Raw genomic sequence first — 22361 nt, 5'->3', positions numbered from 1 at the left:
CTGTGTTCCCCCCTCTCCAAGATGGCTTGATATGATCAATACCCCAAAAAACAAGCCCTGAAGGCTCTTGGTCATGGTGTTGCTTAAAGTGAAGGGATACATTATGATCCTTAAAACCGATAGAAATGTTCTGTATATGTTCTGTAATTCTGATTCTAAGCAAACGTTTTGTTCTTCCTATGTACATTAGCCCACATGGGCACCTAAGAGCATAAACTACATTCGATGTATTGCACGTAATAAAGTGTTTGATAGAAAATTCTCTATTATTTAAGGTGGAAGAGAACATCTCAATTCTCCTCAAAGGTCTGGAGACCCTCCTGCAAGCTTTACACTTTCTACATGCAAAGAATCCATTTGGTCCCAAAATGTTGGATTTCGGCTAGACGGGTCGATTACTATTTTGACAATCAAATCCCCGAAGTTCGGTGCTTTGCGATAAATGAACTTTGGTTTCATGGGCAGAACAGTAGCTAGTGTTCTGTCTAAATGGAGTATGTGCCAGTGGCTATGGAATATATTCTCCAACTATTTATATTGAGAGTGGAAAGAAGATATAAAGCCCCATTCATGGTCCACATTCGGATCAATTATGTTTCTATCCCTCAGGCACTGGTCACGTGGTATAGCTCTTACCTCTTCTACAATCAAATCAAGCTGTTGTGGTGTGTACCCCTTCTCAACAAATCTATTTTTTAGGACCAATGCTTGTTGATCAAAATCCTCCAACAGGGAACAATTCCTCCTGACTCTCATCATTTGACCTTTAGGCACATTACGAAGCCACAGAGGGTGATGGCCACTGTGCAAAGGGAGGAAGCTGTTTCTATCCGTGGTTTTAAAGAAGACTTTTGTCTGTAGTTTACCTTTAACCCTGAATATCGTCACATCTAAAATGTTTATTTGTTCGGTACTCCATTGGCTTGTTAACTTGATATTATGCGTGTTATCGTTCAGGTGATCCATATATTCTTTTAATGTGGATTCTGTAGCTGCCCACAGTAATAACAGGTGGTTTATGTAGTGTCTGTAATAGAGGAGTTCTGGTCTCCTCTTATGGAACACTACCTTGTCTTCCCATTCACCCATAAAGAGGTTAGCTATTTTGCACCCATTGCTACACCTCTCTTCTGGGTGAAAAACCTATGGCCAAACCAGAAATAATTATGCGAAAGACAAAAGTCTAACGCATTCCTCAAGAACACTTTCTGTTGATGGGGTAGATCATCTCTTCTACTAAGTGCCCAGTTGAGAGCCAATAGAGCGTCTTCGTGTTGTATGACTGTGTATAGACTGGTCACATCAGATGTGACCAGAGATACTTCTTCTCTACCCGTGAGATTAATCTCCTGTAATTCCTGTAGTAGGCTTTTTGTATCCTTCAGGTAAGCTTTTGTAGCAACAACACTTTTTTGCAGAAATGTATCTAAGTATTGGCCCAGTCTGGAAGTCACTGAGTCTATCCCATTAACTATGGGCCTTGGGGGAGGATTTAACGCATCCTTATGGATTTTTGGGAGGGTATATATAGTGGGAGTTCTACTACTACTGGGAATGAGGTATCGTTTTTCTTTACTAGTTAAGACATGTGACTGGTAACCAGATTCAATCAAAGCTTGCAATTCTGCTCTATATTGTAATGTGGGGTCTCTGTCTAAATTTGAATACGTGTCTCTATCTGACAAAAGGTCCTCCAATTGAGTAATGTAGTAGTCTTTGGACAAAATGACAACCCCCCCTCCCTTATCCGCTGGTCTGATGATGATATCCTTCCTATCCTCCAGAGACCTGATCCCCTCTTTAATATACCACGGATTAACATTCTTTTTTGGTTTCAATTTATCTAGATCTGGAGGACCAAATTTTTAAACACATCTAAACATTGAGATGAGTTATTGGGGGGATTAAAGAGGGATCTGTTTTTCAGACCACTGTCAACAGCTAGTGATGAGTTACCATTCATATTAACTGGATTAGACTTTTTGTTGAGAAAAAACTTTTTGATGCTGAACTTCCGTATATACTTGTGAACGTCAATATATGCATAACATTTGCCAAGAGGTCTTTTCAGGCCACATTTCAGTCCTTGGTGCAATATATTAGTTTCATTATGTGACAGTGTAACGTTACTTAAATTGAAGATGCCATTTAGTAGGTTCCCCTCCTTCTTTTTTTGGATCCTAAGTCCTGCTCTGCACCCCCTAGTTCGTCTCTCCTTGGGTTTAGTGATTGAACATAATTCCTTTCCCAATATGGTTGGTCCTGCCTCTGGCTGGTCCTGTGGTAGGGTATCGCTGGTGGATAATGATAACTCGGAGGTCTGCCCCTGTGTGGTGGGAAACCTCTCCCTCTCCTTTGGCCCTTCCGGCCTCTCCCTAAAAAAGGGCATGGGTAGTAGTTGCCGTAGTTTGTATTTTGATCCCACAATGGCTCATATCTATTAGAAATGGGCACTTGATAAGAATTATCATATTGCGGAGGTTGAGGGTTCACACCCGTACCTCCTCTTCCCCTTTTAGCTTTACCTTGACTTATGTTAGTCCTTCTCGGGGTGCTGGGTAGTAAACTGGGTGGGATAGATGTCTTTAACTGTTGTTGTTGAAGACCCCTCCCCTGATCCGTATGACTCTGGCCAGGGTGAGGTTGTTGTGGCCAGACTCGAACATTGGGCTCATCCCTAACCAGTACGTTGCTGGTCCTTGTTGGGCATACATTGTAATGTTGTTTTTTTCATGCAACCTGTGGGCTGAATAAAAAAAGAGATTGATTGGTGGATATGCCCACCATTAGAATACCGCCCTTCATCCACCCACTTCTAATGATGGGCATGCATGTACCTTTTTTTAATAACAGTGGTGGTGAAATCACCTCCTACAGCGATGGAGTCGCTGATTTATGTATCGTGGCAGCAAACGCTGTTGCTGTCAAGATAAATGAATCAGTGCTGCAGCTGAATGGCGTACCTGCAAAGCAAATGATGGTTAACAATAAAACAAAGTAGCATTACAGTATAACAGTAAGACTTACCATACCTGCAAAGCAAATACTGTACAATAAATAGTAAAAATAAAACATTTTTTAACGCAATCTATGCCTAAAAAATATATGCTGAAGCATGGGGGCAATCCACCCCTAATTTTAGGAACAAATTGCTCCTCCACCCTTGCCCCCATGCTTCGGCATATATGCTCTTTTTTTAACTATGGTGGTGAAATCACCTCCAACAGCGATGGATTCAAGGCTTTATGTATCGTGGGAGCAAACGCTGTTGCTGTCAAGATAAATAAACCCATGCTGCAGCTGAAAGGCGTACCTGAAAACAAAAAAATGGTTAACAATAAAACACAGTAAACAGTAAAGTATAAAAGAATTACATACCTGAAAAGTGAACATGATAAAACATAGTAACAATAAAACATTGCATTGTAGAATACAGTAAAAGAGCAGAACAATAGAGAGAGAATATACTATTTTTGTTTTTTTTATTCTATATATATCATTTTTTTTACACTTTTTTTATAACTGTAACGGTTCGGTTCCAGGTTCGGGTCTCCCAAAATGTGATGGCATCTTGGGAGACCCTGTGAAAGTGTGTCCTAGTCTGTGCAGTGCTGTACCCTACGTTAATACTCAACTAGTGTATGGTAGCCTTCTAAACATTCACCAATGCAAAGACCAGGATGGTCAGGACAGGAGGGACAATAATAGCAGGTGTCATGCCTATATCCGCGCTTTCTATAGACACAACATCTTCTTTGGGGGTTTCTTTGGGTAGGGGTACCAGGGAGGACATAAGGAAAATGCCTCTCATGCAGCCGGCTTACTGCATTTCGATTGGAAAGTTGGGCCACAGCACCGTCTGGAAACAGAAGGGCTCTAGTGATCTCTTCCTGGAATTTAAGGAAAGATCCAGTTCATCCTGAAGCTTTGTATAGCACATAAGCATTTAGCAGAGAAAATTGAAATAAGTATACAGACACTTTTTTGTACCAGCGTCTGGCCTTACAGTTAATTAGGTATAGCGCCAACAACTGGTCGTTGAGGTCCACCCCTCCCATATTTTGGTTATATTCGTGGACACAGAGGGGTTTCTCCACAACACCAGTCACCGTAGGAATTTGAACCGTCGTGTCTTCAGGAAGGGAGGACAGAACGAAAACATTCTGATTGTCCCTCCACTTCACAGTGAGCAAATTATTACACTTCAAGCAGGCTCTCTCTGCCAGCCTAAGACGGGATTCTACAAGTCGCTAAAGTAAGCCCTGGCAATTATATATTGCACGGTGTCACATGCGTCAATTCTGTGATCAAACAAGTGACTAAAAAGTAGCACGCTCGTGTAATAATTGTCCACATACAAGTGGTACCCCTTTCCGAATAAGGGTGACACCAAGTCCCACACAATCTTACCAGCACTCCCTATGTAGTCTGGGCAGTACTCCGGGTGTATGTGACTATCTCTTCTGTCGTAAACCTTAAAACTATATGTATAGCCTGTGGCCCTGTCACAGAGCTTATACATCTTGACCCCATATGTGACACGCTTGCTGGGAAGACACTGTTTGATAGAGAAGTGGCCAGAAAACTTAATCAGGGACTCATCAATGCAGACAACTTGATGGGGAGTACACAAGGCTGCAAAACATTGGTTGAAGTGGTTTACAATGGGCGGAATCATGTGTTGCATCAGAGGGGGGTGGGGTCACCTGTACACGTCACTGGTAACCCCGGCATTTCCCCTTGTCAGTGGGGGACGGGGTCACGTGACGGGTGGCCCCACCCTCAGCTACATAAGAGCTGTCAAGCTGGAGCCGCGTCATTGGCTGGGTGCCTCTGGTGGAGGTAGGATCCTGTGCTTGTTCCTCACTGGAGTCGCTGGAGATCATCCATCGCTGGAGATCGAGAATTGGATTACATCGCTGGAGTAGGAGCATGGATTTATTGGATTACATCACTGGAATCTCTTTTTTATTTATTTTTTTAATTCTTTTTTAATAAAGGACTTGTCCCAAGCCGTCTCCTGTGTTTTTTTTTAACATTTTGACACTTTCTTTTTGTGAAATGGTAGACAATGTACCCCTTACCAATTCACATGGGGGGGCGGGATCTGGGTGTCCCCTTTGTTAAAGGAGGCTTCCAGATTCCGATAAGCCCCCCACCCGCAGACCCCCACAACCACCGGGCGGAGGTTGTGGTGATGAGGCCCTTGTCCCCATAAACATGGGGACATCCTCCCCATGTTGAGGGCATGTGGCCTGGTATGGTTCAGGAGGGGGGGGCGCACTCTTATCCCGCCTCTTTTTCTGCGACCTGCCAGGTTCCGTGCTCGGATAAGGGTCTGGTGTGGATTTTTGGGGAACCCAAAAATCTTTTTTTCAAATTTTGGTGCGGAGTTCCTGAAGGGCCTGGTAATGGAATTTTGGGGGACCCCCACGCATTTTTTAAAATATTCCAATGACTTTCAATGACCTTTATGTGTATTATCGGGACCGACAATTCATTAATAGCCGGCACTAGCGCTAGTACTTTTAAATTTTTTTTTTCCTTTTCCTTTAGAAATGTCATTTTGCTCTCGGACTGTTATAAACACGGGAAACACGGGAAACATTACTATAGACACCCCCCAGGTACGAAATTTAAAGGGATATTTCACTTCTAATGTTTCACTTTAAGCATTATTAAAATCACTGCTCCTGAAAAAACGACCGTTTTTAAAACTTTTTTTGCATTGATACATGTCCCCTGGAGCAGGACCCAGGTCCCCAAACACTTTTTATGACAATAACTTGCATATTAGCACTTTAGATTTCTCCCTTTTATAGGGTGTTCCGCAGCTTTTCGAATTTGCTGCGAACACCCCAAATTGTTCGCTGTTCGGCGAACACTCATGCTCAACTTGAACAGATAGCATCCCTACTCTTCATTATCTGTCATGCTCAGAAACGTGTAGGCCTCTTCACTAGTGTACCTTCGATTTGACATTTTTGGCTCTAAATTTAGTGGTACACTAGTGAGACTCACAGGAAAAAAGCTCCTGACTGTCAGCGACTGATTCAAACACTACCAAAAAGCTGTTAGCATTCGCAGGGATCAGGCCTGACTCTGCGAACGCTGCAGTTATGTGTTTTGTGTTTTGTAAGTGACAGTGATCGATTTATACTGCATTCGGGTGGGCTGGGCTGGGCTGGGCAGAGGGGCTAAATGCTGACTGACGCTAAAACCTAACTGATGTCACCCGCCGGGCAATCAGGGGGTTAAGCCTTTATTGGGTAATATACGGCGGGTGCCCTGATGCTATACAAAACAAACTAACTAACCAGAGTCACCTGTAACACTAATATGGTGATCACTGGTGGCAGGGGGTGAAAGGGTTAACTAGGGGGCAATCAGGGGGTTAAAACCTTTATTAGGTAATATATGGGGTACCTGAGGCTATACAAACCTGACGGTGAAACTAACTGACTAATTAGCATCACCAGTGACACAAATACAGTGATCGATTAGTGACACTGGCGACAAGGGGTGAAAGTGTTAACTGGGGGTGATCGAAGGGTTAAACCTTTATTAGGGGGGTTTAGGGGGGTAACCTAGACCTAACAGGGGCTACTACTAACTGCCCTAACACTTATTTCAGTCACAAATGACACCAATGCAGTGAACAGTGAAAAATCTGAAAACTGCAATTGGTGACACAGTGAAAGGGAGTGAAAGGGTTAACTGGGGGGCGATTGGGGGATGATCAGGGGATGACAAGTATACCTATGTGTACTGGTATTAGTGCAGTGTTGTGCAACTCATGGTTAGATGTCCTCTCTCCTCTCACTGGAATCAAAAAGACTCCACGAGGAGAGATGACATCACTTCCTCCTGTCTGTGTTTAAACTTACACAGACAGGGGAAGGTTTGCATTCGTTGGGAGCGATCACCAGGTCCAAACCATAAATCATTGGTCTCTCCCTGGAGACTGATCGCTCCTCTAACGAACCTGTCCGCCGCGGCCACGGGGGGCCCACAGAGAGGGCGGGACATACAGGCACGCCCATTTGCCCACCCATACCATTCTGTCAGCGTGCAGAGGTTGGGAACTGGTTAATGATTAGTAGTGCAAACAAATGTATTATAAATCAATCATAGTCCATAAACCACACGGTTCAAAAGAATATTACAGAAATACATACACTTCCTCTTTATTGTGGCATTTCTAAATTACTAAAACTGAAATGCAGTATGTGGCAACACCTTATTTTAGGAAGTTCCTAAGGATAAAATCAACAGGTATCGAAGATGCAGACTGAGCAGGGCACAGAATTGGGTTTGTCTGCAGCCTGCAATGAAGGGGGCTAAAAATCTGGAGATGGAACCAGGTAGGTTGTAGATGTGATCATTGATTAATATTGAGGGGGAGGGAGGGGGATAGGAATGGGGTCACTTTGACATAGTTGGCCAGCAAAGGGATTCATTTGATGCATTTGGCTAGTGAGGGATCACTTTGATGTAGTTGACCAGAAAGGGCTCACTTTAACACAGTTGACCAGGAAGGGATAACTTCGGTGCAGTTGACCAGAGAGCGGTCACTTTGATGCGGTTGGCCAGAGAGGAATCACTTTGACTCAGTTGGTCAGGGAGGGATCACTTTGACGCTTTTGGCCAGAGAGGAATGACATTGGTGCAGTTGACCAGCGAGGGATCACTTTGATTCAGTTGACCAGAGAAGGATCTCTTTGATGCAGTTGACTAGAGAGGGATTCCTTTGACGCAGTTGGCCAGAATCACTTTGACGCAGTTGGCCAGAGAGGGATAACTTTATTCAGTTGGCCAGAGAGGTATGACTTTGATTCAGTTGACCAGAAAGGAATAAATTTGACGCAGTTGGCCAGAGAAGGATCACTTTGACGCAGTTGGCCAGAGAGGGATAACTTTATTCAGTTGGCCAGAGAGGGGTGACTTTGATTCAGTTGACCAGAAAGGAATACATTTGACGCAGTTGGCCAGAGAGGGATCAATTTGATTGAGTTGGCCAGAGAGGGATATCTTTATTCAGTTGGCCAGAGAGGGATCAATTTGATTCAGTTGACCAGAGAGGGATCACTTTGACACTGTTGGCCAGAGAGGGATCATGTTAATTCAGTTGACCAGAAGGGGCACACTTTGATGCAGTTGAATAGAAAGGGATCACTTTAAATGAGTTGACAAGAGAGGGATGACTTTGATTCAGTTGACCAGAAAGGAGTAAATTTGACGCAGTTGGCCAGAGAGGGATCACTTTGATGCAGTTGGCCAAAGAGTGATAACTTTGACACTGTTGGCCAGAGAGGGATCACGTTAATTCAGTTGACCAGAAAGAGCCCACTTTGATGCAGTTGACTAGAGAGGGATCACTTTAACACAGTTGACTAGAGAGGGATGAGTTTGATTCAGTTGACTGGAAAGGAATACATTTGACGCAGTTGGCCAGAGAGGGATAACTTTATTCAGTTGGCCAGAGAGGGATCAATTTGATTCAGTTGGCCAGAGAGGGATAACTTTATTCAGTTGGCCAGAGAGGGATCACTTTGATGCAGTTGACCACAGAGGGATCACTTTAACGCAGTTGACCACAGAGGGATCCCTTTGATTCAGTTGACCAGAAAGAAATATATTTGATGTAGTTGGCCAGAGGGATAATTTTGATGCAGTTGGCCAGAGAGGGATCACTTTGATTCAGTTGGCCAGGGAAGGATAACTTTGACGCTTTTGGCCAGAGAGGAATTACACTGGTGCATAGTCCAGCGAGGGATCACTTTGATTCAGTTGACCAGAAAGGGATCACTTTGATGCAGTTGACCAGAGAGGGATCACTTTGATTCAGATGACCATAAAGGTATCTGATGCAGTTGGCCAGAGAGGGATCACTTTGACGCAGTTGGCCAGAGAGGGATCACTTTGATTCAGTTGGCCAGAGAGGGATAACTTTTTTGGGTTGACCAGAGAGGGATCACTTTGACACTGTTGGCCAGAGAGGGATCACGTTTATTCAGTTGACCAGAAAGGGCTCACTTTGATGCTGTTGACCAGAGCAAGACCACTTTGATGCAGTTGGCCAGAGAAGGATCACTTTGATGCAGTTGGCCAGAGAGGGATCACTTTGATGCAGTTGGCTAGAGAGGAATCACTTTTGACACTGTTGGCCAGAGAGGGATCACTTTGACACAGTTGACCACAGAGGGATCACTGTGATTTAGGTGATCAGAGAGGGGTCACTTTGACATAGTTGGCCAGCAAAGGAACTACGTTGATTCAGTTGACCAGAAAGGGCTCACTTTGATGCAATTGACCAGAGAGAGACCACTTTGACGCAGTTGTCCAGAGGGGGATAACTTTGATGCAGTTGGCCAGCTTAAACACATGCAACAATATGAGCAAACTAAGGATCCATGTTTATTTAAGCAAAGGTTTGTTATACATACTGTATGTAAGGGTTGACATTTGGTTTCAACTCCTTAGTATCCTATATGTTGTATGTATGGAAGACATTTAGGACCTGAGCATGGACATTTCTTCTGCATAGTGCAGGTCAGTGATAAAAAGGAGCAAATCATTGTACATTTATTTATTTTTCTATTTTTTCACTTTTTTCTTCACATTTAGAAATGATCTGTTGCTGAACAGCTGCTTAAGGAGTTGTAATCAAGCCTCCTCTAACTAAATCCAGACCCCTTGTATAGTTGTACAGCAACAGATCACTTCTAAATATGATCTATTGCTGGCTTTAACCAGTCAGCAGTAGATCACTATGATTTCCCATTCGAAGAGACTGGAAAGATCCTGAAGTTCAGTGGTTCCTAGCTGATGGGCAATTACTGACATGGATCTGTGTGAACACAGATCCACCCTAGTAATTATCCGGTTTATTTGTGTTACATAGAACTTCATTGGTTCCTGCTGGACAATCGGTAGCTTGGATCAGCTTTTACGCAGATGCACACCAGTGGTTGCCCAGTCCATCAGTGTTACACAGAAGTCCAACTGGTTCTTAGTTGATGTGTCTTTCCTTCTTGTTTTCTCACTTTCTCCCTTGTAGGTGTAGCACCCTCTAGTGTGTGCTACTAAAATAGCAGTGCAGGTCAAAGCATTTGACTGGCTCTGGGATTACAAAAACTTCTGACACTGACCAGCCCCTGCACGTTTTACTCACTTGAGCCCTTTGTTCCCTCTGTGGAGATGCGCTATTCCTCTCTGCTCGGGGTTCTCGGCTCTTGATTGGATAGCATGATAGCAGCGTAGCCATTTGCCCCGGCTGCTGTCAATCAAATCCAATGACGTGGGTCCGGGGGGTGGGTCAGAGTCAGCCATCCTTCTTCCAGCCTTGAGTTCCCAATGTGTCCCAGCTTGCTTCCAGCCTTGAGTTCCCTGTGTGTTCCAGCCTCCTTCTGGCCCTGTGCTCCCAGGGTGTCACAGTCTGCTTCCAGCCTTGTGTTCTCAGTGTTTCCCAGTCTGCTTCCAGCCTTGTATTCCCAATGTGTCCCAGTCTGTTTCTAGCCTTGTGTTCCCAATGTGTCCCATCCTTCTTCCAGCCTTGAGTTCCCAATGTGTCCCATTCTGCTTCCAGCCTTGAGTTCCCTGTGTGTCCCAGCCTCCTTCCAGCCCTGTGTCCCAGTCTCCTTCCAGTCTTGTGTTCTCAGTGTGTCCCAGTCTGCTTCCAGTCTATGTCATCAGTGTGTCCCAGTCTGCTTCCAGCTTCGTGTTCCCAATGTGTCCAATCCTTCTTCCAGCCTTGTGTTCCCAATGTGTCCTAGCCTGCTTCCAGCCTTGAGTTCCCTGTGTGTCTCAGCCTCCTTCCAGCCCTTTGCTTCCAGGGTGTTCCAGTCTGCTTCCAGTCTTGTGTTCTTAGTGTGTCCCAGTCTGCTTCCAGCCTTGTGTTCCCAATGTGGCCCATGCTTCTTCCAGCCTTGAGTTCCCAATGTGTCCCATCCTGCCTCCAGCCTTGTGTTCCCAATGTGTCCCAGCCTCCTTCCAGCCCTGTGCTCCCAGGGTGTCCCAGTCTGCTTCCAGCCTTGTGTTCCCAATGTGTCCCATGCTTCTTCCAGCCTTGAGTTCCCAATGTGTCCCATCCTGCTTCCAGCCTTGCGTTGTCAATGTGTCCCAGTCTGCTTCTAGCCTTGAGTTCCCTGTGTGTCCCAGCCTCCTTCCAGCCCTGTGCTCCCAGGGTGTCCCAGTCTGCTTCCAGTCTTGTTTTATCAGTGTGTCCCAGTCTGCTTCCAGCCTTGTGTTCCCAATGTGTCCCATGCTTCTTCCAGCCTTGAGTTCCCAATGTGTCCCATCCTGCTTCCAGCCTTGCATTCCCAATGTGTCCCAGCCTGCTTCTAGCCTTGAGTTCCCTGTCTGTCCCAGCCTCCTTCCAGCCCTGTGCTCACAATGTGTCCCAGTCTGCTTCCAGCCTTGTGTTCCCAATGTGTCCCATCATTCTTCCAGCCTTGTGTTCCCAATGTGTCCCAGCCTGCTTCCAGCCTTGAGTTCCCAATGTGTCCCATCCTGCTTCCAGCCTTGTGTTCCCAATATAAAGGAAAAGGAAATAACAATACTCATTAACCGTGACCTGAATATACCGTGGCCACCCGAATTTTGTATTACCACATGCCTTGTGCTTCGGCGAATGAGAAACAAGAGACTGCATAAATGCAACGTGCTTAAATATTTGCTATCAATGCCAATTTTTACACAATAAAAAAAGGAGAAAGAAGAGAAAAAAATAAATAAATAGATGAATGAAGTAAAATTAGGGAAAATGATAGCATCCTAACAATCACAAGAAAGATGACAGCTGAGGTGATTCCAGAAACTTCACCCACGGTGCCCAGACTTCCATAAAATTAAAGTCATTATTATTTGCTGTGGATATTAGCTCTTCCATCTGTATTTTGTGGTTTATCTCTACTTTCCATTCCCGTATTGTTGGTGTTATTGGAGATTTCCAATGTCTTGGAATTAAAGCTCTTCCTGCCATCAAGAAAAATCAAAATATTCCCTTTATAATTGATTTAATGGATCAGAGAAAGGAGAGCTACCTCCAGATACTCCTGCCACTTTTTGCCGGTGACCACATGACGACCAAAATGGTTTAATATTCGGGCAAGATCACCACATCACAAGTGTAATAATGTGCCTCTCGATTCACAACATCTCCAACATAGGTCAGACATAGCTGGATTAATGTTGTTTAATAGGAGCGGGCAATGATACCATCTTGTCAAAATCTTATAGTTGCGTTCCTGTGAATGAGGATAAAGTTATTTTAACCATTTGCATACTGGGCACTTAAACCCCCTTCCTGCCCAGATCAATATTCGGCTTTAACAAATAGAGATTTCTTTTGGTGGTATTTAATCACTGCTGTTTTTTTTTATTTTTTTGCTAAAAAAAAATGAAAAAAGACTGAACATTTTGAAAAAAATAAAACTGTTTCATAGGTTGTTATAAAATATTGAAAACGGGTCATTTTTCTCCTTCATTGATGTGCGCTGATGAGGCTGCACTGATGGCTACTGATGAGCACTGATGGCATTTATAGGCACAGATAAGATGGCACTAATGGGCACTGATAGGTGGCACTGATAAGCACTGATGGGGTGGCACTTATAGGTGGCACTGAGAGCTGGCACTTATGGTTGGCACTGATGGTTGGCACTGATGAGTGGCACTGATGGGCACTGATAGGTGGCACTGAAGGGTACTGGTAGGTGACACTGATTGGCAGCACTAATCGGTGGCACTGATGATGAGGCACTGGTGGGTATTAATGGGTGGCACTGGTGGGGAAAGGTAGGTGGCAATGTGGGCACTGGTAGGTGGCACTGGAAGGTGACACTGGAGGCTACTGACAGGTGGCACTGGTGGGCACTGATGAGACAGCTGTGGATCTCTGTGTGAGGGACCGATGTCCCTCTGACAGAAGCCGGTGATCAGCTTTTTTTCCCCCTCACGCTGACAGTGTCAACAGTCGATCTTCTGTTTTCATCACGTGATCAGCTGTCATTGGCTGACAGCTTATCACACGGTAAGGGTCGGGTCTCATAGACTCTGTGATCACAGAGCATCCCGCGCTGCCATGCAGGCAGCTCATGCACGGGAGGATGTCCATGGACGCCCTCCCGGCAATTAAGGCTCGCGCTGTAGCCGTCTTTCGGCTATAGCGTGGGCGGCAAGTAGTTAAAAGTGAGGGAGAACACTTTATCCCAGTCTTCAAGGGCCAAATTTTTACCTAGCTCCCAGTCTCGGACATAGAAGGGGCGGTCAGGAAATGTGTGTGATAATAAAAAGCCCTATGTTTTAGATAAGGTATGGGGGCATTCTGAGTTAGAGAGGCACAACTCCTCAAACTGAGTTAAGTCCCTGCAGAGACTTGACCTACTCAGCTCTTTATAAAAATTGCGTAGTTGAAAATATTGAAGCCACTCACTCAGTCTTGTGTTCCCAGTGTGTTCCTAGCCTGCTTCCAGTCTTGTGTTTCCAATGCGTTCCAGCCTTCTTTCAGCCTTGTGTTCCCAGTGTGTCCCAGCCTGCTTCCAGTTTTGTGTTCCCATTGTTTCCCAGCCTGCTTCCAGCATTGTGCTCCCATTGTGCCTCATTCTGCTTCAAGCCTTGTGTTTCCAGTGCGTCCCAGCCTGCTTCCAGCCCCATGTTTTCTTAGTGTGTCCCAGCCTTCGGCCAGCCTTGTGTCCTCAGTATGTCCTGGCCTGCTTCCAGTCTTGTGCTCCCAGTGTGTTCCGGTTTGCTTCCAGCCTAGTATTCCCAGTGTGTCCCAGTCTGCTTCCAGCCTTGTATTCCTATAATCTCCCTACCTGATTCCAACCTTGTATTCCCAGTGTGTCCTAGCATGCTTTCCACGGTGTGTTCCCAGTGTATCCCTACCGGCTTCTAGCTGCTTGATACCAGTGATTCCCTACCTGCTTCCAGACTTGTTTTCCCTGTGTGTCCCTATCAGTTTCCAGCTGCTTGATCCCAGTGAGTCCCTAACTCCGTTACATAGTTACATAGTAAGGTTGAATAAAGACACCAGTCCATCCTGTTCAACCTGAGTGAGTGTGGGTGCGTGTCTACAATTGTCCCTATCCCTGTACATTGTGTCTCATTAAGACGCTCATCTACTATATTATTATTTATTTAAGGTACCCATATAGCGCTGTCAATTTATGCAGTGTTCCACACATACATCGCACACTCCCATCGGTCCCTACCCTCAAGGAGCCCACAATCCAAGGTCCCCAACTAACATTTATATACTAGGCCAATTTTGGACAGAAGCCATTTAACCTACCAGCATGTCTTTGGAGTGTTCCCAGCCATGTGTTCCCAGTATGCCTTAGCAAGCCTTGATATTTCCTTCAGCCTTATCTACTGCCTTGTGATGCCTGTGCTCCAACACTGCCAGGGAGTTGCGGCAGTGCAGTTGCGATCTGCTTGGGTCAGTCAGAGGACCACAGCCTGAGTATCACCTGCAGAACAATCTCTCTACCTCTAGATGTTCAGGTGAAGACCCGGACCTTTTCAGGGCTCTCGCTGTTGCGAGGCAAGCAGATTCTCCAAATATTCTGTGTCAGCTCTGCGACTTTGGCCCATCTGCACCGCTGCCTCAACCAGTCCTGGTCATCTACTCCAACCCTAGTGGAAGATGAGTCTCAAGTCGTGATAGTAACAATATAATTAAATTCTAGTGATCCCAAAGTTCTTCTGTTAAATGCTTAAAATGCTTAATTATACATTGTTATGTAAGTCGATATATTATAGTATGTATCATTGGCGTCAGTAACTTTTACAATTCTCCAAGAATAAATTCCTGATAGGTCACAATAAATGTCAATGCATACAAGAAAAAGACAATTCCATAGCTCAACTCACCAACCAGTCTGCTGACCAACCAAATTTACCTGTCTAACCGTATGTTAAAGGCAGGGGTTTAGTTAGCACACATTTGCAAACGCATGTGAAAGCTGCAAGGCCTCGTCAAGGCACCCTGTATTACTTGCAGTCCTAACACTAAATTTATAAGTGTCTCCACAGTGGAAGCACATGCATTGAATGGATAGGTGTGAGACAGGTGAGCCAGGAGGCCGCCCTAGCCCCATTAAAGGGACAGGACACACACTGGACACCCAGCAATAGCAGCAGAGGCGTCCAGTGTGTCCCCGACCCAAATATACAAACGGTAACAAGACACTGGTCACCGCCCACACCCATAACTGGCCTTCACAGTAAGGAGCACATGGAGGGCATATACATACAAGAAAAAGACAATTCCTAACACTAAATTTATAAGTGTCTTATAAATTTAGTGTTAGGACTGCAAGTAATACAGGGTGCCTTGACGAGGCCTTGCAGCTTTCACATGCGTTTGCAAATGTGTGCTAACTAAACCCCTGCCTTTAACATACGGTTAGACAGGTAAATTTGGTTGGTCAGCAGACTGGTTGGTGAGTTGAGCTATGGAATTGTCTTTTTCTTGTATGTATATGCCCTCCATGTGCTCCTTACTGTGAAGGCCAATAAATGTCAATGGTATCATATTTCAGAAAAGCTCCATCCCTTATTGTTAAAATGCTGTGTAGAGCGCCATTGTATCTGAATTACATCACCTGAAAATCCTCCCTGGTATCTACAATATCTATATTAAGGTCTGTGTTCTTCTTCAGGGTGCTCTTTTGAGGAAAATGCGTATGCCAATGTGGATGATTTTAATTTAAAAAGGAAGAAGAATGCACCAAAAGCCAAAGGTAAGTTATTATAATGAGGGGTATCCTCTTAATCTATTATGGACAGCTGAGGACCCGAGTCTTCATTCATAGGACACTTGTCTACTAATACTAATACTGCTATACTGGATCTACCAATCAGAAATCACCTTTTACTATATCTGTATTGAGGTGATAAAAACCAGCACCTCATTGGTTGCCCTGATTTAGTATACATTTTATACCTAAATACGATATACATGGCAGTGGCGGCTGGTGCTCACAATTTTTTTTTTTGGGGGGGGGGCGCAAACAAACTACAAAATTCTGAAAAATACTTAAAAAAAAACATCAATTGCAGCCTCACAGTGCCCATCAATTGCAGCCACTGTGCCCATCAAATACAGCCACTGTGCCCATCATATGCAGCCACCGTGCCCAGCTAATGCAGCCACTGTGCCCACCAAATACAGTCACTGTGTGCATCATGTGCAGCCACTGTGTCCATCATGTGCAGCCACTGTGCCCACCAAATATAGCCACTGTGCCCATCAAATGCAGCCACTGTGCCCATCAAATACAGCCACTGTGCCCATCAAATACAGCCACTTTGCCCATCATGTGCAGCCACTGTGCCCACCAAATACAGCCACTGTGCCCATCATGTGCAGCCACTGTGCCCACCAAATACAGCTACTGTGTCCATCATATGCAGCCACTGTGCCCACCAAATACAGCCACTGTGCCCTTCATATGCAGCCACTGTGCCCAGCATATGCAGCCACTGTGCCCACCAAATGCACCCACTTGTGTCCATCAAATGCAGCCACTTGTACCCATCATATGCAGCCATTTGTTCCCATCAAATGCAGCCACTTGTGCCCACCAAATGCAGCCACTGTGCCCATCAAATATAGCCACTGTGCAAACCAAATACAGCCACTATGCCCATCTTGTGCAGCCACTGTGCCCACCAAATAGAGCCTCTGTGCCCATCATATGCAGCCACTGTGACAGCATATGCAGCCACTGTGCCCACCAAATATAGTCACTGTGCCCATCATATGCAGCCACTGTGCCCACCAAATGCAGCCACTTGTGCCCATCAAATGTGCTCATCATATGCAGCCATTTGTGCCTACCAAATGCAGCCACTTGTTCCCATCAAATGCAGCCACTTGTGCCCATCGTATGCAGCCATTTGTGCCCGTAAAATGCAGCCACTTGTGCCCAGTATATGCGGCCACTTGTGCCCAGTATATGCAGCCACTTGTGCCCATCATATGCAGCCATTTAAGCCTGTCAAATGCAGCCACTTGTGCCCATCATATGCAGCCACTTGTGCCCAGTATATGCAGCCACTTGTGCCCATCAAATGCAGCCATTTGTTCCCGTCAAATGCAGCCACTTGTGCCCATCAAATGCAGCCATTTGTGCCCGTCAAATACAGCCCATCAAATGCAGCCATTTGTGCCCATCAAATGCAGACACTTGTGCCCATCAAATGCAGACACTTATGCCCAGTTTATGAAGACACTGTGCTCACCGACCCCCCACTCGCGGAGCCGCAGGTCTGGCAGCACCCCCAACCCCCCCGCACATGCCACTGACAGACCCCCTGGCACTCACTGCAGGCAGGCAGCAGCTCCTCTCCAAGACAGTGCACCAGAGCGACCTCCACTCCAGTGTGTGTGTCCTCTGCTCCTCTTCCTAAGCACCAGGCATCCAATAGGGTGGCCTGGTGCTTTGGCCAATCAGGAAACCGGTCTGACGCCCTGCCTCCTGATTGGTGGGGGGGAAGATTAGTGTGAAAATAGCAAAAATTTGTTTGCTATCATCACACAATTGGGTGGGATTAGGGCACACTCTCTGCGCCCCGAGCCCACCTTATTTTGAAGCCTATTAGAGCCTCTGCCTCTAATCAGGTGCTTCAAAATGTACCACCCCCTCCCACCCCCGCCATAGGAATCCATGCGTCCGGTGTCCTGAAAGGGGCCAGGAGCATGGATCTGGGGGTGGCGCCTGTGCACCCACAATGCACGGGCCGCCACTGATACATGGTTATATACAGTATATCTACATATTTTGTGGGAAAATTAGCTCATTTAGCTCAAGTATAGAGATCATAAGGACTCAGTCCACTCACAAATCTTTCTTATAAGGCCTCTTCCTGCCCACTATTATTAAAAACACAGGGGTACCCCTGGTAGGGGGTATTCAGAATTGTTCAGCAAACAAACACTTATTATTAGCTTCCTGGTTTGTTTTTGAAGATCTGCTGCTCTGGCCTCAAACATAGACTCTTATCTGTTCCTCTAGACAGTAGCCTCTAAAACTGGACACATGTGTTTCTGGCTGCCCCCTTGGAGTCATATGGACTCCTTAGGGAAGGCCAGTCTCTCCCAAAACAAAATAGGATTGGACAAGCTGGTTGCTCAAAAAACATGGAGCCAGGATTGGAGAGTCCATCCCTCATAAGTCTCTACAAAGTCTCCGGGCTCCAGGACCCAAAGGGGTTTTTTTCTAATCTCGGAGGAAACTGAAAATCCAGTTTCCTCCATATGACCTAACCCCCCCAGAGCCCCTCAACCTGCCTGGGCGAGAACCCTGAGTGAGAAAAAGTTTTTCTCACACTGTGATAGAGTGTAGTACTGTCACTCTATTTTATATACAGTCAGGTCCATAAATATTGGGACATTGACACAATTCTAATCTTTTTGGCTCTATACACCACCACAATGGATTTGAAATGAAACAAATAAGATGTGCTTTAACTGCAGACTTTCAGGTTTAATTTGAGGGTATCTACATCCAAATCAGGTGAACGGTGTAGGAATTACAACAGTTTGTATATGTGCCTCCCACTTTTTAAGGGACTAAAAGTAATGGGACAGATTAACAATCATCCATCAAACTTTCACTTTTTAATACTTGGTTGCAAATCCTTTGCAGTCAATTACAGCCTGAAGTGGAACGCATAGACATCACCAGACGCTGGGTTTCATCCCTGGTGATGCTCTGCCAGGCCTGTACTGCAACTGTCTTCAGTTCCTGCTTGTTCTTGGGGCATTTTCCCTTCAGTTTTGTCTTCAGCAAGTGAAATGCATGCTCAATCGGATTCAGGTCAGGTGATTGACTGGCCATTGGCCATTGCATAACATTCCACTTCTTTCCCTTAAAAAACTCTTTGGTTGCTTTCGCAGTATGCTTTGGGTCATTGTCCATCTGCACTGTAAAACGCCGTCCAATGAGTTCTGAAGCATTTTGCTGAATATGAGCAGATAATATTGCCCAAAACACTTCAGAATTCATCCTGCTGCTTTTGTCAGCAGTCACATCATCAATAAATACAAGTGAACCAGTTCCAATGGCAGCCATACATGCCTACGCCATGACACTACCACCACCATGCTTCACTGATGAGGTGGTATGCTTTGGATCATGAGCAGTTCCTTTCCTTCTCCATACTCTTCTCTTCCCATCACTCTGGTACAGGTTGATCTTGGTCTCATCTGTCCATAGGATGTTGTTCCAGAACTGTGAAGGGTTTTTTAGATGTTGTTTGGCAAACTCTAATCTGGACTTCCTGTTTTTGAGGCTCACCAATGGTTTACACCTACCTCCTGGAGAGTGTTCTTGATCTGACCAACTTTTGTCAAGGGTGTTTTCTTCACCAGGGAAAGAATTCTTCGGTCATCCACCACAGTTGTTTTCCGTGGTCTTCCGGGTCTTTTTCTGTTGCTTTCTTTTTAAGGATGTTCCAAACAGTTGATTTGGCCACACCTAATGTTTTTGCTATCTCTCTGATGGGTTTGTTTTGTTTTTTCAGCCTAATAATGGCTTGCTTCACTGATAGTGACAGTTCTTTGGATCTCATATTGAGAGTTGACAGCAACAGATTCCAAATGCAAATAGCACACTTGAAATGAACTCTGGAGCTTATATCTGCTCCTTGTAAATGGGATAATGAGGGAATAACACACACCTGACCATGGAACAGCTGAGCAGCCAATTGTCCCATTACTTTTGGTCCCTTAAAAAGTGGGAGTCACATATACAAACTGTTGTAATTCCTACACCGTTCACCTGATTTGGATGTAAATACCCTCAAATTAAAGCTGAAAGTCTGCAGATAAAGCACATCTTGTTCGTTTCATTTCAAATCCATTGTGGTGGTGTATAGAGCCAAAAAGAAAAAGATTAGAATTGTGTCGATGTCCCAATATTTATGGATCTGACTGTGTATATATATATATATATATATATATATATATATATATATACAGAACCTAGGTCCTGAGGGATACTTAGTTGATGGAGGTGCAAAACAATGCATGAAGCATTGCCGTCCATTGCTCCTTCTTGGAAATTGACCAGCCCTATGGAAATCCCAAAGTTCCCACAATGCACACATATACTAATATCCAAGCTGCTACCACCTACAAATGACAGGCTTGTGGGAGACCTTAATCCTGACACTCAAAATTAGAGATAAGGGTTCAAGTTTGTAGCAATGCAGGTTTTGCCCCAAACTCTAGCTGCTTGCGTTTCAGTTAACAGGTCAAATAAATGACTTGTTTACCCACCCACTGCAGTGAACCTCCTGATTCACAAGGAAGGTGTTCATTAGAAGCAGTATTACTACTGCCACTAATGATTGACAGCTTCCCATTAAGGTCTGTGGTTGCCAGGACATAGTGGCTGTCAGGGGGTGAGCAACAAATGGAGCATCCCTGCCCCCATTCATCTGAATGTAGATAGTTGTAATGGGGATGTTAGCAGATATCATTGACCAAATATCACCCTGTGGTCATATTTGCTCAGTGATGTCAGCAAGCATCCTCAGCGTCAATGTTTCCATTCAGCTGAATAGGGATGCATCATTGGTTGCTAGGACACTGGGGGTCACCAGCTTTCAAGAACCACTATGCTTTCATTAAAGCTTTGCTGTCATTCCCGGTAAGAGGATCAGTGGGAAAAAATCATTGTGGGACATTTAGTGGGACTTTCTTTTGGACATTATTTTTGGGCATGATAGGACATTATTTTTTAGACATCTTGGTGCATAATTTTTTTTGAACATTGTGGGATATTATTTTTTTGGACATCAAGGGAGATTTTTTTTTTGGACATCAAGGCACATTATTTTTGGACATCATAGGACACTATTTTTTTGGACATCAAGGGAGATTATTTTTGGACATCGTGGAACTGTTTGTAGACTTTGTAGGACACATACTTTTTGGACATCGTTGGACATTATTTTTGGACATCTTAGGACATTATCTTTTAGACATCATGAACATTATTTTTGGACATTGTGGGATATTATTTTTTTGGACATCAAGGGAGATTATTTTTTGGACATCAAGGGAGATTATTTTTTTGGACATCAAGGCACATTATTTTTGGACATCATAGGACATTATTTTTTGGACATCAAGGGACATTATTTTTGGACATCGTGGGATTGTTTTCAGACTTTGAAGGACACATACTTTTTGGACATCTTTGGACATTATTTTTGGACATCTTGGGACATTATCTTTTAGACATCATGAACATTATTTTTGGACATTGTGGGATATTATTTTTGGACATTAAGGGAAATGAACTTTTAGACATCATAGACATAATTTTTTGAACATCTTGGGACATTATTTTTTGACAACATGGGGCATCATTTTTTTGGACATAGTGGGACATTGTTTTTGGACATTGCAGGATATTATTTTTGGAAATCACGGGATATTAATTTTTGGACATTGTGGGACAATATTTTTTTAGACATCATAAGACAATATTTTTTGGACATACGGTAGTAGGACATGTAGTAGACATACGGTAGTAGGACATGTAGTAGACATACGGTAGTAGAACATGTAGTAGACACACGTAGTAGGACATGTAGCCATATGGTAGTTGGACATGTAGACATACAGTATTAGGGTATGAACCAGAACCTACACTCTCATTTGGCTATATCATGATAATGAAATAACATGATATGATATGTATAAGCTATGAATAAGCGCCATGATGGGGCGTGAAACATGTTAGCTATCTTTCCTGTTCCTCCCTGTACAGGAGGTGACTGCATTTGGATTTTATTTCTTCGTATCAATAAAGATGTCTTCTATGGTGTGCGGCCGTCCAGGATATTTTTCTCTTTCCTCAAGCTTGTGCAGAGCCAGCACCTGTGAGTGTAGGGCGGGTGTCTTGATACGGATTTGAGAGATTGGAGCGGCAATCTTTTGCTTATGATATGATATGTACATTTACAGTTTTAGTGAAAGATTATTATATGATAGATGCAGGGATTTTTTTTCAGGTGGAACTTGGTGAAACTCAATTCCACCACCTCTGGCTCAGACCCTTTGGTGACTGCTCACCACGATCACTTGTAAATACAGAAGTCCGGTTTCTGTGTTTACAAGTGACAGCTCTGCACTCTTTATGTAACAAACCTGAACTCTGAACTCTGTAATGCAATCCTGGTATTTAATGCCCCTTTAAGACCCTCCTACTGTTTGTGAAATCTGACTACACCCACTTTTTGATGTGATTTTGGAGTGTGTGTGGGGGGAGGAGTTTAGGGCGGTTGTGGTTGAGTTCCAGCACCTATTGTTTGAGGAAAAAAAGCCCTGGATAGATGTG

The 22361-nt window shown here is 44.4% G+C and overlaps 1 protein-coding gene across 1 annotated transcript in view; it reads left to right on the top strand.

Moving 5' to 3' along the window:
* Window positions 1–7330: 7330 nt before the first annotated feature.
* The window catches only part of LOC141134937 (C-type lectin domain family 10 member A-like), a 56117-nt gene continuing 41086 nt past the window's right edge, over window positions 7331–22361 (top strand). The window contains exons 1-2 of the mRNA XM_073624370.1: window positions 7331–7364; window positions 15666–15746. Coding sequence (XP_073480471.1) covers window positions 7331–7364; window positions 15666–15746 — 115 coding nt within the window. The remainder of the gene's footprint in view (window positions 7365–15665; window positions 15747–22361) is intronic.

Source organism: Aquarana catesbeiana, linkage group LG03, assembly GCF_042186555.1.
Source record: "Aquarana catesbeiana isolate 2022-GZ linkage group LG03, ASM4218655v1, whole genome shotgun sequence".
In the NCBI taxonomy this organism is placed as follows: domain Eukaryota; kingdom Metazoa; phylum Chordata; class Amphibia; order Anura; family Ranidae; genus Aquarana; species Aquarana catesbeiana.
This window is presented reverse-complemented; position numbering and strand designations above follow the sequence as displayed.